Here is a 15,000-nt window from a genome sequence, read left to right as displayed (position 1 = left end):
CCCCTAGCCCTAACACCAACACTAACCCCTAGCCCTAACACCAACACTAACCCCTAGTCCTAACACCAACACTAACCCCTAGCCCTAACACCAACACTAACCCCTAGAGGGAGATCAACAAAAGGGAGTTTGATGACTATGGGAGGACAAGGAGCAGGAAGGAAGAAAACAGACAGACTTAAAGGTCCCCCGTTATGAGAAACTCCCTTTCTCAGAGCCTGTACACATACATGTGGGTCTATGACAGCACGCCACATTCTGAAAACATGTGATTCAACAAGCCGTTCAGATCTGCCTCCCCTCCCATTAGAATGATCACGTTATTATTATTTATTCATTTAAAACATAGAAATATAAGTAACCATTCAGAAACCTCCTGCACGTCTTGTTTGAGCTTCTGGAGGCACAGAGGGAACAGAGGCATGCTAGAATGCTTCATGTGAACGATGTTTTCAACAAAAATATCCACACAATGTTTTGGGGACCCCGAGACCGACATTAACATGTTGAGAAGGAACGTAATAGGGGACCTTTAAGAGGGAAGCGAGGAGAGTCGTTTAGAAAATGGAGTGGATTATAAGAGGAGAAGAGAAAGTTAGCCATGACCTTGAGGGGACAAAAGTAAATGAATGGATGAATTAGTCATAGAGGAGCAAGGAAGGGAGGAATAAATCACCCCTAGCGACCGAGCAGTGTTTCACCGCTGCCTGGATGCAGTAATTGTTGCGTTTGACTATGATTACAGTACGGCAGAAAGTAGACCTGAAAACCTGCAATCATCCTATCAGGAGAGGCCATTCGCTCAATGACACTCGCCATTCACTATACCGCTGGCCCCGCTCCAACACTTTGCCATCGCCCCCATTCACTATACCGCTGGCCCCATTCCAACACTTTGACATCGCCTCCTTCCCCTCCTTCTCCCCTTGGTAGCTGATTTAAAAAGGGACTGGGTGTGTGAAAGCAAAGTTTTGTGGCAAAGTTGAGCACATCAAAACGAACATTTCCCCCTCTACACCCCCTAGCTAGTTATATTGTTTTTTAAGGGTGTTATAGAGTATTGGAGATGTTGGTTGCTTTGAGGTATGGAGGAAAGAGGATGGATAATTCACTGTGGTGGCATTCACAAGAACTGCACAACTTCTTAGAAGCTTACATTAAATTATATGGTTTATGCTACAGTAACTACACATTCCAAACTGTCCAGAAAGCTGAGTAGTTAAGCTAGTTCTCGTTTTGATATTGTTAAACCCACAGTAAAGCTAAAGTTAGCTAGCTAACTAATATCAGGCAGCCAACTAGCTTCTAAATCCACAGAGTTCACAGCTTGATGTGTGTGGCTACAAATCAGGAATAAAATGGCAACATGAAACAATGGTGCAGACATTTCAAAGAAGGCCAACTTTTTGACACAGTCATAGCCAACGCAGCTGGGTGGCTGGTAACCTTTTCTATACAGTCATAGTTAACACAGCTAGGGTGGATATTAGCTCGGCAGTGAGAAATTCTCCCAGAATAAGAGTGATACTGAGATCAGCCTCCATCTGCTACACAGTGTTACTCATCTTCCAAACTGCTCATGGCTACAGAGGCAGGCTACACATCTGAAAATGTGGGGGGAAAAGGCTGTTGCTGTCATACAGGTGTGTGTGTGTGGGTGGGGGGGGGGGGGGGTCACACATACACATACACACACACACACACACACTTTGGGTGTAGGGTTTGGGTGTAAGCCAAGCTGTGCAGGTGAGATGCAGCGTGGTGTGTGTTCATGTGAAGGTGCAGGTCCGGTCCTGACCCGGAGAGACGCAGAGTGCAGTACGTTCATCACAAAAAGAGTTCATGTACTTCAAAATGTTTCCGATCCTTAATTCACATTTGTTTTTCTTGCAGCCTCTAGGTAAAGAGGTCCTGGAGGAGAAGAGGCAGTGGGAACAGGCAAGCTCACAGAAGACGGGCCTAAAAAGTCAGAAAGACATGAGACACCGCAGGCATGATCTTAATATTTGATGGACGCTTTTCCTACAGTATACTCCCATCTATTTGTGCTGAGTTCACTTCACTGTATCCTAGTCTAGAATACATTTAATCTCCCATTAAAAAACCATTACATCAAGCTGTGAGATAATCATTCAACCCGCCACCCTCCAGAGGCAGTCACAGTCCCTGAGCAGGAGTCCCAGTGTGTGTGTGTGTGTGTGTGTGTGTGTGTGTGTGTGTGTGTGTGTGTGTGTGTGTGTGATTTCAGTCACAGTCTCTGAGTATATATATATATATATATATATATATATATATATACTCTACATATATACATATATAATATGAATGTTTGCATATGAATGTGTGTGCCCCTTAACTCATTAAGCAGATATTATGTCCTTGCAGGCCAGCACGTACACACACACACACACACACACACACGCACACACACACGCGCACACACACACACACACGCACACACACACACACACACACACACACACACACACAATAATCAGTCCTTGTCCTCCGCCCACACTGAATGAGACAGTGTCTCTACATCCCACTATTAATACACTTAGCTGGAGAGGAGAGAGAGAGAGAGAGAGAGAGAGAGAGAGAGAGAGAGAGAGAGAGAGAATGAGAGGAGTGTGTGAGAGAGAGCAAGTGAGAGAGAGATACAGTAGAGGGAGTAAGAGAAATGTATGAAAAAGAGAGAAGGAGAGAGAGAGAGAGAGAGAGAGGAATGGGTGAGAGAGGGATAGCGAGAGAAAGAAAGGGAGAGGGAGAAAGAGGGAGGGAGAAGTGTGTGAGAGAGAGAGGGAGAAAGGGAGAAAGGGAGAGAGAGAGGGAGAGGAGTGTGTGTGTGTAAGAGAGAGAGGGGGAAAGAGAGGGAGAGAGAAAGTGAGAGGGAAGGGGAGAGAAGGAGAGGAGTGTGTGTGAGAGAGATAGGGAGAAAAGAAGAGGGAGAGGGAGGGAGAAAGGGAGAGAGGGAGAGAGAGGGAGAGAGGGAGAAAGGGAGAGAGAGGGAGAGGGAGAAAGGGAGAGAGAGGGAGAAAGGGAGAGAGGGAGAGAGAGGGAGAGAGGGAGAAAGGGAGAGAGGGAGAGAGAGGGAGAGGGAGAAAGGGAGAGAGAAGGAGAAAGGGAGAGGGAGAAAGGGAGAAAGGGAGAGAGGGAGAGAGAGGGAGAGAGGGAGAAAGGGAGAGAGAGGGAGAAAGGGAGAGAGGGAGAGAGAGGGAGAAAGGGAGACAAAGATAGAGAGGGAGAAAGAGAGAGGGAGAGGAGTGTGTGTGTGAGAGAGAGGGAGAGAGAACAAAGGAGAGTGAGAGGAATGAGATGGGTGTGAAAAGGCAAACAGAGAGGCAGATGGATCCAGAAAAAAATAAAAGAAAGTGTGATAGATCATGATCATCATCATCATCAGAAAAAAAGAAAGAAAGAAAGAAAAAGAGCGGTCACACGGCGCCGGGGCACCAATCAGACGAGCGGAGAGGGAGGGAGTGAGGGATGGGTGGTGGAGAGGAAGTGTGATTGAGCCACCACCTTCCAGAAGCCATAAAACCCACAAGGACGACACTGGTCTAGACAACGTCCCGTAATGAAGTTACTATCGTGCGCGCGCACACACACACACACGCACACACATCGCCATGGCAACCCTGACAAAGCCTGAGTGGCATCGATGTGGCAGCCCATCCTTGGAGAGAGAGAGGGGGGGGGGCCATATTGGGGATATAAGGATAGAGAGAGAGAGAGAGAGGGGGGGGCGATATGGGGATATAAGGATAGAGAGAGAGAGAGAGAGAGGGGGGGGGCGATATGGGGATATAAGGATAGAGAGAGAGAGAGAGAGAGAGAGAGAGAGAGAGAGAGAGAGAGGGGGGTGGGGGTATGGGGATATAAGGATAGAGAGAGAGAGAGAGAGAGAGAGAGAGAGAGAGGAGGGGGGAGATATGGGGATATAAGGATAGAGAGATAAACAAACACATGAAGAGGGGAGGAGCCAGACGGGCAGAGGCTGAAGAGGGGAGGAGCCAGACGGGCAGAGGCTGCAGGACCGCCACCGCAACCCGCTATTAACCTCTCTGAAATCACCAGAGGAACAGAGAGATGGAGGGGGGAGAGAGAGAGAGAGAAAGGGGGAGGTGGGGTGAGAGAGAGAGAGAGAGAGAGAGAGGGGGGGGGGGTTGGGGTGAGAGAGAGAGAAAGAAAGGGATGGAGAGAGAGGTAGAGAGACAGGGGAGAGAAGGACAGAAAGGGAGGGAGAGAGAGGTAGAGAGACAGGGGAGAGAGGGAGAGAAAGGGAGGGAGAGACAGGGAGAAAGACAGGGGAGAGAGGGAGAGAAAGGGAGGGAGAGAGAGGTAGAGCGACAGGGGAGAGAGGGAGAGAAAGGGAGGGAGAGAGAGGGAAAGGGACAGGGAGAGAGAGACAGAGAGAGAGAGAGAGGGGGGGGAGCGAGGGAGGGAGAGAAAGAGAGAGTGGGAGGGAGAGAGAGAGGAGACATTTGCGCTGGTTGTCCGATAGGCAACCCAGGGCAGGGAAAGGAGTAACCCAGGGCAGGGATTCAGGGGGAATGCTGAAAGCAAACGTAGAATTAACCAAAAAGGCTCATTTTCAATTTGGCTCAAAATAAAAAGAGATGTTAATATATAAAGACATATTAAAATTATATTAACCAACAGGGAGACAACAAGCATAATGGCCAAATCAGCCCTCCCTTCACCTCACCACAGGAACAACTTTGACAAAACTGTTAACAAAAAGGGGCACTAAACACTGCAGGTATGTCGAACACTGGGTCTGGACATCGTCACTGACCGGCTTCCAGGGGACTCGTTGGGTCACTACACACACACTCTCCTCCTGGCAAGAGCACAGTTGATTACTGCATTACAGAACTAGACCCCTTCTGTCTGAGAGCATTCACAGTCAGTCCCTCAACACCCTTATCTGATCACAGTCAAATTACACTCTACATCAGAAAGACAGTAACAGACCCTCACGCAGCAGAACCCAGTAAATTGAATTATATAAAACAACTTTATAGATGAAAAAACAATAGCAAAGACGATTACCAGAAAGTGATCAGGCATCAAACCATTCAATCTCAACAAGACCATTTTCTTACCAGCTCATATCACCACAGTAATGATGGGCTGAATCAGACTGGCAGGTTTATCCAATCTGAAAAAGTCTCATCATCACAGATCAAAAGCATCAGCCAATGAAAAGTGGTTTGATACAGACAGCAGACATCTGAGAAAAACACTCAAACTGACACTGACAACCCTGAGTCTAGCCTCCATTACTGGGAAACACTGACATTATACAGAAGAGCACTCAGAATTAAAAGGGAGCAACTTGCACAGAACCAACTTGATATAATTGAAGTCCATTGACTCAAATCATTTCTGGAAAATGTGACACTCTTTCAGCAAACCACACAAAGAATTAGCTATCCAAAATGGTGAAATATGGAAAACACACTATACCTATATAGTACCATCACACCATCAACAAACTCCGAACTCTAGAATCAGTCAATAAAGACAATCAGAACCCAGCCATCACCAACAGGCGGACCGCGGTCCGGATCCGGACCCAGAAGCTATCCAATCCGGACCGCGTCTATAACCCGATAAATCAATGAGAATTTCTCCCTTTTGACGGAGCGTAGGCAACTAGTTTGAGCCTGCGCAGCCTTTGTAGTATATTACGGCATTTGTTTACTATCTCACGCGTCGCTAGCCAATCGAATCTGCGTGTTCATTGTCTGATGTCAACCAGTCTACACGTGACAGCCTAGCTATCGTTAACGTTACTGTAATCAGAGCGATTCCTTGCTAACATTAGTTGTAGTTGGACACTGCATGACCAGAGAAACGTAACGACAAACGAAGAGGGAAGTGAGATACTACAAGACAGAAGTAACGTCAGCCTATACATGCCGTGCTCTAAAATAAGAAAAATAGATGATGAAAATAGGGCGTTCCATCAAGAATGGACCGAGTTGTATATATTCATTCTCCACGCGGGTAGCTCTAAACCTGTTTGTCTCATATATTTCAAAAGCTACCTTGTTTTTAAATATAGACCTCATTTTACTCAAGTTTATAGTAGTAAGTTTATAGGACATGGTACAATAGACATTAACCCTATAAAATAGGGAGAGATGCAGTGTGCAAGGTTATAGCTAAACAGCTAATTTCCACCCACAGTCCCTGGGGTCTGTTCCTGAAATTAACCGAAAAAGGTATAGGGGGGAAACCTGTGATATAATGAAAGCAATGCATACAAATTATAAATATGTTGTGCTATGTATGTATATATGCTGTAAAAGTTGACAATATGGAAACAGATTTCTTCCCCCAAAGTAGAGGGGTGAAACAGGGCTGCAGTCTGAGCCCCACCCTGTTTAACATTTATATTGATGAATAAGCAAAATCACTAGAGCAGTCAGATATCCCTGGTCTCGCCCTCTCTGACACAGAAAGTAAATGTCTACTTTTCGCAGATGATCTAATATTGCTTGCTCCATCTAAGGAAGCATTACAACAGCAACTTTATCACCTGCAAAACTGTGGTTAGACCCTGGGCCCTGACAGTGACTCTGGAAAAGACTAGAATGATGGTCTTCCAAAAACCACCCAGGTGTCAGGGAAACTCAAATAGGCTCTTCATGGGCTTCACTCACATATACATCATACAGTTATAAATATTTGGAACTAAAAATGACCTCTACAGGAAATTTCAATCTGTCTGTTAATGATCTCAGAGACAAGGGAACAAGAGCTTTCAAAACTATAAAAAAATCTTCAAACATAAATATACCGGCTAGAATCTGGCTCAAAATATGCACATCTATAATTGAACCTATGTTACTGTATGATAGTGAGGTGTGGGGTCCTCTTTGTCCCTCTTTGTCCCACTTTAAAAAATGGGACAAACAGGCAATGGAACCCCTGCACACTGAGATCCCCAGAAGCATTCTCAGAGTCCACAGGAACTCAACCAACAATGGATGCCAAGCTGAGCTAGGCCAATTCCCCCTTTTAATTAGGATACAACAAAGAGCAAGCAAATTCTACAAACACCTAAAAACAAGTGACCCGAACTCCTACCATTACAAAGCTCTCCATTGCCAAGAGGAGAACATAGAGACGAGTCCCCTTTGCCAGCTGGTCCTGAGGTCACCTCCTCTAACAGCACAAGGCCTCAGGACAGCCCTCATCTCTTCTAATCATAGATAAAGAAAAATAAAATGGCGTTAACCATTGGACATCTACTGTACCACAAAAACTCAAAACAAACTTCAATGTTATTTGTCGCTGAACAGACATGTACATGGTGGCAAACTATCTAAATGCTGTGACTAATGAGCAGCTGAGAAAGACATTAACTATGTCCAGACTCAGTGATCACAGACTGGCCATACAGGCAGACCTGGCTGCCTAGAGAAGACAGACTGTCAGCTCTGTCCACAGAGAGAGAACGAGAGCTGGAGACAGAACAACATTTCCTGCTACAATGTAGAACTTATGAAGATATTAAAACAAATTTATTTACAAAAATAACATGTAAACTCAAAAACTTTGATACACTCTCTGACCAAAATACAATACAACATATACTTGGGAAGCATAGTGTCACCGCCATAGAATCAGCAAGATATGTGAGTGCATGTCACAGCCTAAGAGAAACACAGTGACACCTGTTATATAGACTAGTGTCTCAACTTGCATTTAAACGATAATGTAAACTTCAAGCATTCAAAGTAAACTGCAGACACTTTCAGGTGGATGAAAATAAAGTGTCTGCACATTAAAATGATTGACTTCATAGAAAACTCTATCTCGCCTATAGACTATAGCTTTAACATGTCATTGGCTGTATAACTCCCATCTCAAATGTACATCTTGTAAACTACTGTCTGCAGACTCTGAACCAGCCCACTCCTCCCTCCACTACTGCTCTGCTTGGCTGTTAATGAATGTGAATGGGAAGTCTTCACAAAACTAGCAACGTTTTGGAAATAAGAGAGGAAAGATGTCAAGCAGAAAGAGGAAACTACAGGTGGTGCTACAGTAACCAATTCAAAAAGCCAGTAGGAGAGCACAGCACACGAGAGGTGGTGGTGGGAGGTGGGAGGAAAGGTAGAGGAAAGGTAGAGGAAAGGTAGAGGAAAGGTATAGGGGGGGGGGGGGGGGGCGTGGAAGGGAGAGAGCAGTTGAGGGGGTGGGGACAGGGGCGGAGGTCTGCACTCTTTATTTCTATTTCTTTATTTTACATGCCATTTGATACATTTGATTTTGTTTTTTTGTTCATTGTCTCTTTATTGACCTATTTTATGACCTATTTATATGTTAGTTTACTTAATTGTTTTCTCATGTCATTATTGAATTGTATTTTCCTTCACGCTCTGGCAATATTCTTCACCTGCCATTCAGTGGCATTGTGCAATTTTTCGGGGCTCCCCCGCAGGTCGGGCCATGGGGCCCCTCCCACAGAGTGACATGGGATAGACATCACGCCCACTTAATGCTTTAAAAAATGTTTTTTGTTGCAGGCATCACTGACAAATAAACAAGTGGCTCTGTTAGGCTATTATAATAGGAAGGCATTGTAGAACATAGCCTATCATTTGAGTTCACACAACGGAACGGTTCACACAACATATGCTGTATCAAAGAAAAGTCGTCTGTCTATCAAAGTCTACAAAAAAACAAAACATTTCCTGTAGGCTACAGAGCATGCAGTCAACAGCTGCTTTCTACATGTGTTGTAGTCAGCTTATTATTTTATACGAGCGTCTAGTTGCTAGTGGTGACCGGGCCTGGTGGGGAGCTACAGTAGCTGGCTGGGTTGTAACGGGGCTGGGGGCCTGGCTGGGTTGTAACGGGGCTGGGGGCCTGGCTGGGTTGTAACAGGGCTGGGGGTCTGGCTGGGCTGTAACAGGGCTGGGGGCCTGGCTGGGTTGTAACGGGACTGGGGGCCTGGCTGGGTTGTAACGGGGCTGAGGGCCTGGCTGGGTTGTAACGGGGCTGGGGGTCTGGCTGGGTTGTAACGGGGCTGAGGGCCTGGCTGGGCTGTAACGGGGCTGAGGGCCTGGCTGGGCTGTAACGGGGCTGGGGGCCTGGCTGGGTTGTAACAGGGCTGGGGGCCTGGCTGGGTTGTAACAGGGCTGGGGGCCTGGCTGGGTTGTAACGGGGCTGGGGGCCTGGCTGGGCTGTAACAGGGCTGGGGGCCTGGCTGGGCTGTAACAGGGCTGGGGGCCTGGCTGGGTTGTAACGGGGCTGGGGGCCTGGCTGGGTTGTAACGGGGCTGGGGGTCTGGCTGGGTTGTAACAGGGCTGGGGGTCTGGCTGGGTTGTAACGGGGCTGGGGGTCTGGCTGGGTTGTAACGGGGCTGGGGGCCTGGCTGGGCTGTAACGGGGCTGGGGGCCTGGCTGGGTTGTCTGTCCGCTGCCTACCTGAAGTCGGAGCTGACCAGGGGGATGCTAGCGGTGACCGGACCGGTAGAGTCTACCTTTGCTGCCTGTTGGAACAATTATTTTATTTTTGGTAGCTTTGCCCTCTCCTGTTCGGCTTTCACTCTCGTTTTTCTGAGCACCGGTTGGGTGTGGGATATATTTTTAGTTTTTACCGGCAACACAATTTATGTGGGCTACTGAACTTTAAATTTGCAATCCCACTTTGTTTTGAACGCTGCCCAACCTGCCAATGAGCATTTATGATCAGCCGGCTCGCCCAATCACAGGTGAGCAAATCATTATTAGAATGATACACTTGACGGGGTGCCTAGCAACATATAAGGGAAGGCCCACCCTCTGAGTCCTGTTCCTGTTAAGACTTTGGAAATCTAAGAGGCTACAAAATGGAAAGGAAAAAAAATTTAGTGGGGCCTCCTAAACTCCGGGGCTCCCCCTCACTGCGGGGGTTCAGGGGCCTCCTAAACTCCGGGGCTCCCCCTCACTGCGGGGGGTTCAGGGGCCTCCTAAACTCCGGGGCTCCCCCTCACTGCGGGGGTTCAGGGGCCTCCTAAACTCCGGGGCTCCCCCTCACTGCGGGGGGTTCAGGGGCCTCCTAAACTCCGGGGCTCCCCCTCACTGCGGGGGGTTCAGGGGCCTCCTAAACTCCGGGGCTCCCCCTCACTGCGGGGGGTTCGGGGGCCTCTGGTACACCAGTGCTGCCATTCATGCTAATAAAGCATATCGAGGTGTGTGAAATTTAATTGAAATTGAGAGAGAGAGGGAGGGAGGGAGAGAGAGAGAGAGGAGGGGGGGGGGAGAGAGATGGGGGGGGGGGGGAAGAGGGGGAATGAGAGAGAGAGAGAAAGATGAATCATATACAGATGTACTCCTAAGTGTGTGTGTGTGTGTGTGTGTGAGAGAGAAAGAGAGAGATAGAGAAAGAGAGAGAGAGCGAGTGTGTGTGAGAGAGAGAGAGAGAGACAGAGAGAGAAAGGGAGAGAGAGTGTGTGTTGGTGTGTGTGTGTGCACTGTGCCATCGAGAGAGCAGCTCTGTCCTTATAAACAGCCGTGCAGTAAAGCAGCCGCAAACTCCAATGGCCTTGTTCTATTATCAACACACTGATCGAGGACACACACACACACACACACACACACACACACACACACACACACACACACACACACAATAAGCTTTCCAATCAGTATCGTGGTGATTGGTGAGACCCACACCCCCTCACTCACACCAGCAGGAGCAGAGCCCCGCGTGAGATCTGCTCTGGGATCAGCCGCTGTTCTCACATCCTCTCTGACTCAGCAGCAGTCTAAATAAAAACACCTCACAGACACATCGCACTACAGTACTTCTCCTGCCACTACTTCTGTTTTCTCTCTTTCTCTCTTTCTATCTCTCTTCCACTCTCTTTCTTTCTCTCTCTCTCTCCCCCTTTCCCTCGTCATCCCCTGGCGGAGCTGCACGGACACACCTGGGCATACAAACAACAACAAATCAAACAACAAATAACTTTTATTTCCATATACAGGCCTAGCCTCCAAGGACATGTATGTATACCTATATTGATAAGGGATCATACCTATAACAATAGACCAAAGAGAAGGAATGCCATATAAAGCAGTCACTTTGTTGTAGATGTTTATTCAGCAGCTGAGCCCAACTGCAGGTATCTAGGACTGCGCTGTGGGTGCAAACAAAGCCTTCTGGGTACAGACAGACGGAGCCCAGCGAATCGCAGAGAAGAGACGGAGGTTGACGCCACCAAAGCACCACCAAATGTTCTGTTCTTAAAAGATAGTGCAGGGGAAGAATAAACAAGAAGAAAACCAATAACAAACCGCTCGTACGTGTGTGTGTGTGTGTGTTTGTGTGTGAGAGAGAGTGTATGTGTGTGTGTGTTGGCGCGTGCGTGTGTTGGTGCGTGTGTGTGTGTGTGTGTGTGTGAGAGAGAGAGAGAGAGAGAGTGTATGTGTGTGTGTGTGTGTTTGTGCGTGCGTGCGTGTGTTGGTGTATGTGTGTGTGTGTTTGTGCGTGCATGTGTGTGTGTGTGTGTGTGTGTGAGAGAGAGAGAGAGTGTATGTGTGTGTGTTTGTGCGTGCGTTGGTGTATGTGTGTGTTTGTGCGTGTGTGTGTGTGTGTGAGAGAGAGAGAGAGAGAGAGAGAGATTCAGTGAGCTTCTCCCAGGGAGGGTCCGGAGGGCCAGAGGGCGTAGGAGGCCTAGGAGGATCTGGAGGGCTGGGTGACAGGGAGGCGGGGCCTGCCACCCATTGGCTGGGCAACGGAGCTAAATATAATCGTCTGGCCTGGCCGACTGAACACTACAGCGACCTTCTAGAACACTGACGTGATACTGAACACTACAGCAGCCTTCCAGAACACTGACATGATACTTAACACTACAGCAGCCTTCCAGAACACTGCCATGATACTGAACACTACAGCAGCCTTCTAGAACACTGACATGATACTGAACACTACAGCAGCCTTCTAGAACACTGACATGATACTGAACACTACAGCAGCCCTCCAGAACACTGACATGATACTGAACACTACAGCAGCCTTCCAGAACACTGAGATGATACTGAACACTACAGCAGCCCCCCAGAACACTGACATGATACTGAACACTACAGCAGCCCTCCAGAACACTGCCATGATACTGAACACTACAGCAGCCCTCCAGAACACTGCCATGATACTGAACACTACAGCAGCCTTCTAGAACACTGCCATGAGACTGAACACTACAGCAGCCCTCCAGAACACTGCCATGATACTGAACACTACAGCAGCCTTCTAGAACACTGCCATGATACTGAACACTACGACTGCTGGGCAGTCATATTGGTGCACACGGTAAATGCTGAATATAGTAGTAATGACAGTTGTGTGTGTGTGTGTGCACTGTATGTGTGTTACTGCATGTGTGTGTGTGTGTGCATGTGTGTGTGTGTGTGTATATATATATATACTGTACGTGTCTGACTATGTGTGTTTGTGTGTGTGTATATACTGTATTTGTGTGACTGTATGTGGGTGTGTGTGTGTGTGTGTGTGACAGAGAGAGAGAGAGAGGGAGAGAGAGAGAGAGAGCGAGAGAAAGAGAGAGAGGGAGAGAGAGAGAGAGAGAGAGAGAGAGAGGGAGAGAGAGAGGGAGAGAAAGAGAGAAAGAGAGAGAGGGAGAGGGAGAGAGAGAGAGAGAGAGAGAGAGAGAGAGAGAGAGAGAGGGAGAGATTGTACTCACATCCCTCGTATATGTCTGTAGGTATGTGCACAGCGGTGTTGTTGAAGTCGATGGGTCGTTTAAACGCCGCGTCGTCCTTGAAGATTGGCGTGACCCGATTCTTGCGGCGGTCCGTCTCGTTTGAGTACAGCTGTGGGGAGGAGAAAACACAGTAGGACACTAAGACATAAAATTAAATAGGAAATAGGAATAATCTCCTAAAACTAGAATAATCGGTGGATTGGCTTAGTATCTGTATGTGTGAGCATTGTTCCTTTGTCTGTTGCAGAGAAAGTGTGTGTGCGTGTGTGCATGTGTGTGGGTATGTGTGTTTGTGCATGCGTGTGTGTGTGTGTGTACTGTATGTGTGTGTGTGCGTGTGTGTGTTGTCTATTGCTCTGAATGATAAGGTGTGCGAGGTATATTCAGATGTCTGTCACAGCTGATCTACTCCATCTGGGCCTGTCAGTCTGATCAGTGGACTGGGGGGGGGGGGGGTCTGGGGTGTGTAGATCAGTGGACTGAGGGGGGGGGGGTGTCTGGGGGGGGGGTTGTCTGGGGTGTCTAGTTCAGTGGACTGGGGGGGGGGGGTCTGGGGGTGTCTAGATCAGTGGACGGGGGGGGGGGGGTCTGGGGGTGTCTAGATCAGTGGACTGGGGGGGGGGGGGTGTCTGGGGGTGTCTAGATCAGTGGAGGGGGGGGGTTGTCTAGATCAGTGGACTGGGGGGGGGGGGTGTCTGTGGGTGTCTAGATCAGTGGACTGGGGGGGGGGGGTGTCTGGGGTGTCTAGATCAGTGGACTGAGGGGGGGGGGTGTCTGGGGGTGTCTAGATCAGTGGACGGGGGGGGGGGGGTTGTCAATCAATCAATCAATCAAAGCTTTATTTATATAGCGCATTTCATACCCAGAGGCAACACAATGCGCTTTACAGAGAACAAGGGAGGTGGGCAGACATCCCACCCCTACATATTCCAGAGGGAAGCAAAAAAACAGTAATCACCCGGGGGCCAGATAAGTGAGCTGTAAAAATTCTTCCCTGACCCCTCTCAACGAGGCGATCGAGCAAGCTCCTGGAGTATGTTTGTCTACCGGCTAAGAACATTTATAGAGCAATAAATAACATTAAATTACATTTTCAGAGTAAGAGAGGCTAATAACATCATAGGAGAGACATGGCAAAACATTGGTGTATGTCTGTGTGTGCATACACACACTGAGGGTGGGGGGGGTGTCTGGGGTGTCTAGATCAGTGGACTGGGGGGGGGGGTCTGGGGGTGTCTAGATCAGTGGACTGGGGGGGGGGGGGTGTCTGGGGGTGTCTAGATCAGTGGACGGGGGGGGGGGGGGGTTGTCTGGATCAGTGGACTGAGGGTGGGGGGGGTGTCTGGGGTGTCTAGATCAGTGGACTGGGGGGGGGGGGTCTGGGGGGGTCTAGATCAGTGGACTGGGGGGGGGGGGGGTGTCTGGGGGTGTCTAGATCAGTGGACGGGGGGGGGGGGGTTGTCTGGATCAGTGGACTGAGGGTGGGGGGGGGTGTCTGGGGTGTCTGGATCAGTGGACTGAGGGTGGGGGGGGTGTCTGGGGTGTCTAGATCAGTGGACTGGGGGGGAGGGGGGTATTAATGTCTGGTTCCTCAGTATCACGTCAGACAGATGACTTCGGAGGCCAAGGGAAGCAAACAATGAGTGCGTTTACATGCATTCAAGAAACCTTTCTTAAACGGAATATTGACAATATTCGGGTTGTGCGCGGCCATGTAAACATCAATAAACCGTTTGAATAAATGGAATATGGGCATATTCCGAATATTAAAAAACCGAATAAGACCCTTGGTTTATTCCTTTTCCAAACCGAATATTGGGTCATGTACTGTATACGCTTATCGGTTTATTCCCACCAAAAGGAACATGAATTTGTGCTCTGCGCATGTTTTATTCGCAAGGAATCTTGGTTCTGTAGATTGCTGAACTAACATTAGCCATTCTCAAAATGCAATACAATACAAATCTATAGTATATTTCATAGGTAGGCCTACAGTTTATTTTATTTTGCAAAATCAATTCTGTAATCATGTCTAAACAAACTAGTTTTGTACTGACAAATGAAATTTTGTTTTGTTTTGTTATGTTGTCTCCCGTTCTGTGATTGTATTTATGTATTTCCCACCAATCATGGCTGTGAATCTTCATCCAAAGGGCCCGGGGGGCTCTGGTGTGAACGAGTGGCATATGAAAGAGAGCCTCAGCACCGGCGTTTAACATTTCCTCTCGTTTTTTCCTTTCAGTAAGGAAGTGAATGAGGAGGAGTGTGAA

At 48.1% G+C, this 15,000-nt stretch overlaps 1 protein-coding gene across 1 annotated transcript in view; it reads right to left on the bottom strand.

The window, feature by feature from the left end:
* cacna2d1a (calcium channel, voltage-dependent, alpha 2/delta subunit 1a) overlaps positions 1-15,000 on the bottom strand; it is a gene marked incomplete at both ends in the record, with an annotated part of 108,407 nt that overhangs the window by 46,919 nt on the left and 46,488 nt on the right. The window contains one exon of the mRNA XM_084448015.1: positions 12,710-12,839. Within this exon, the coding sequence (XP_084304141.1) occupies positions 12,710-12,839 (130 nt within the window). The remainder of the gene's footprint in view (positions 1-12,709; positions 12,840-15,000) is intronic.

The sequence above is a fragment of the Borostomias antarcticus genome (assembly GCF_949987555.1).
Source record: "Borostomias antarcticus genome assembly, chromosome: 13".
Lineage (NCBI taxonomy): Eukaryota > Metazoa > Chordata > Actinopteri > Stomiiformes > Stomiidae > Borostomias > Borostomias antarcticus.
Note: the sequence above shows the minus strand (reverse complement) of the source record. Positions and strands in the feature narration are given on the sequence as shown.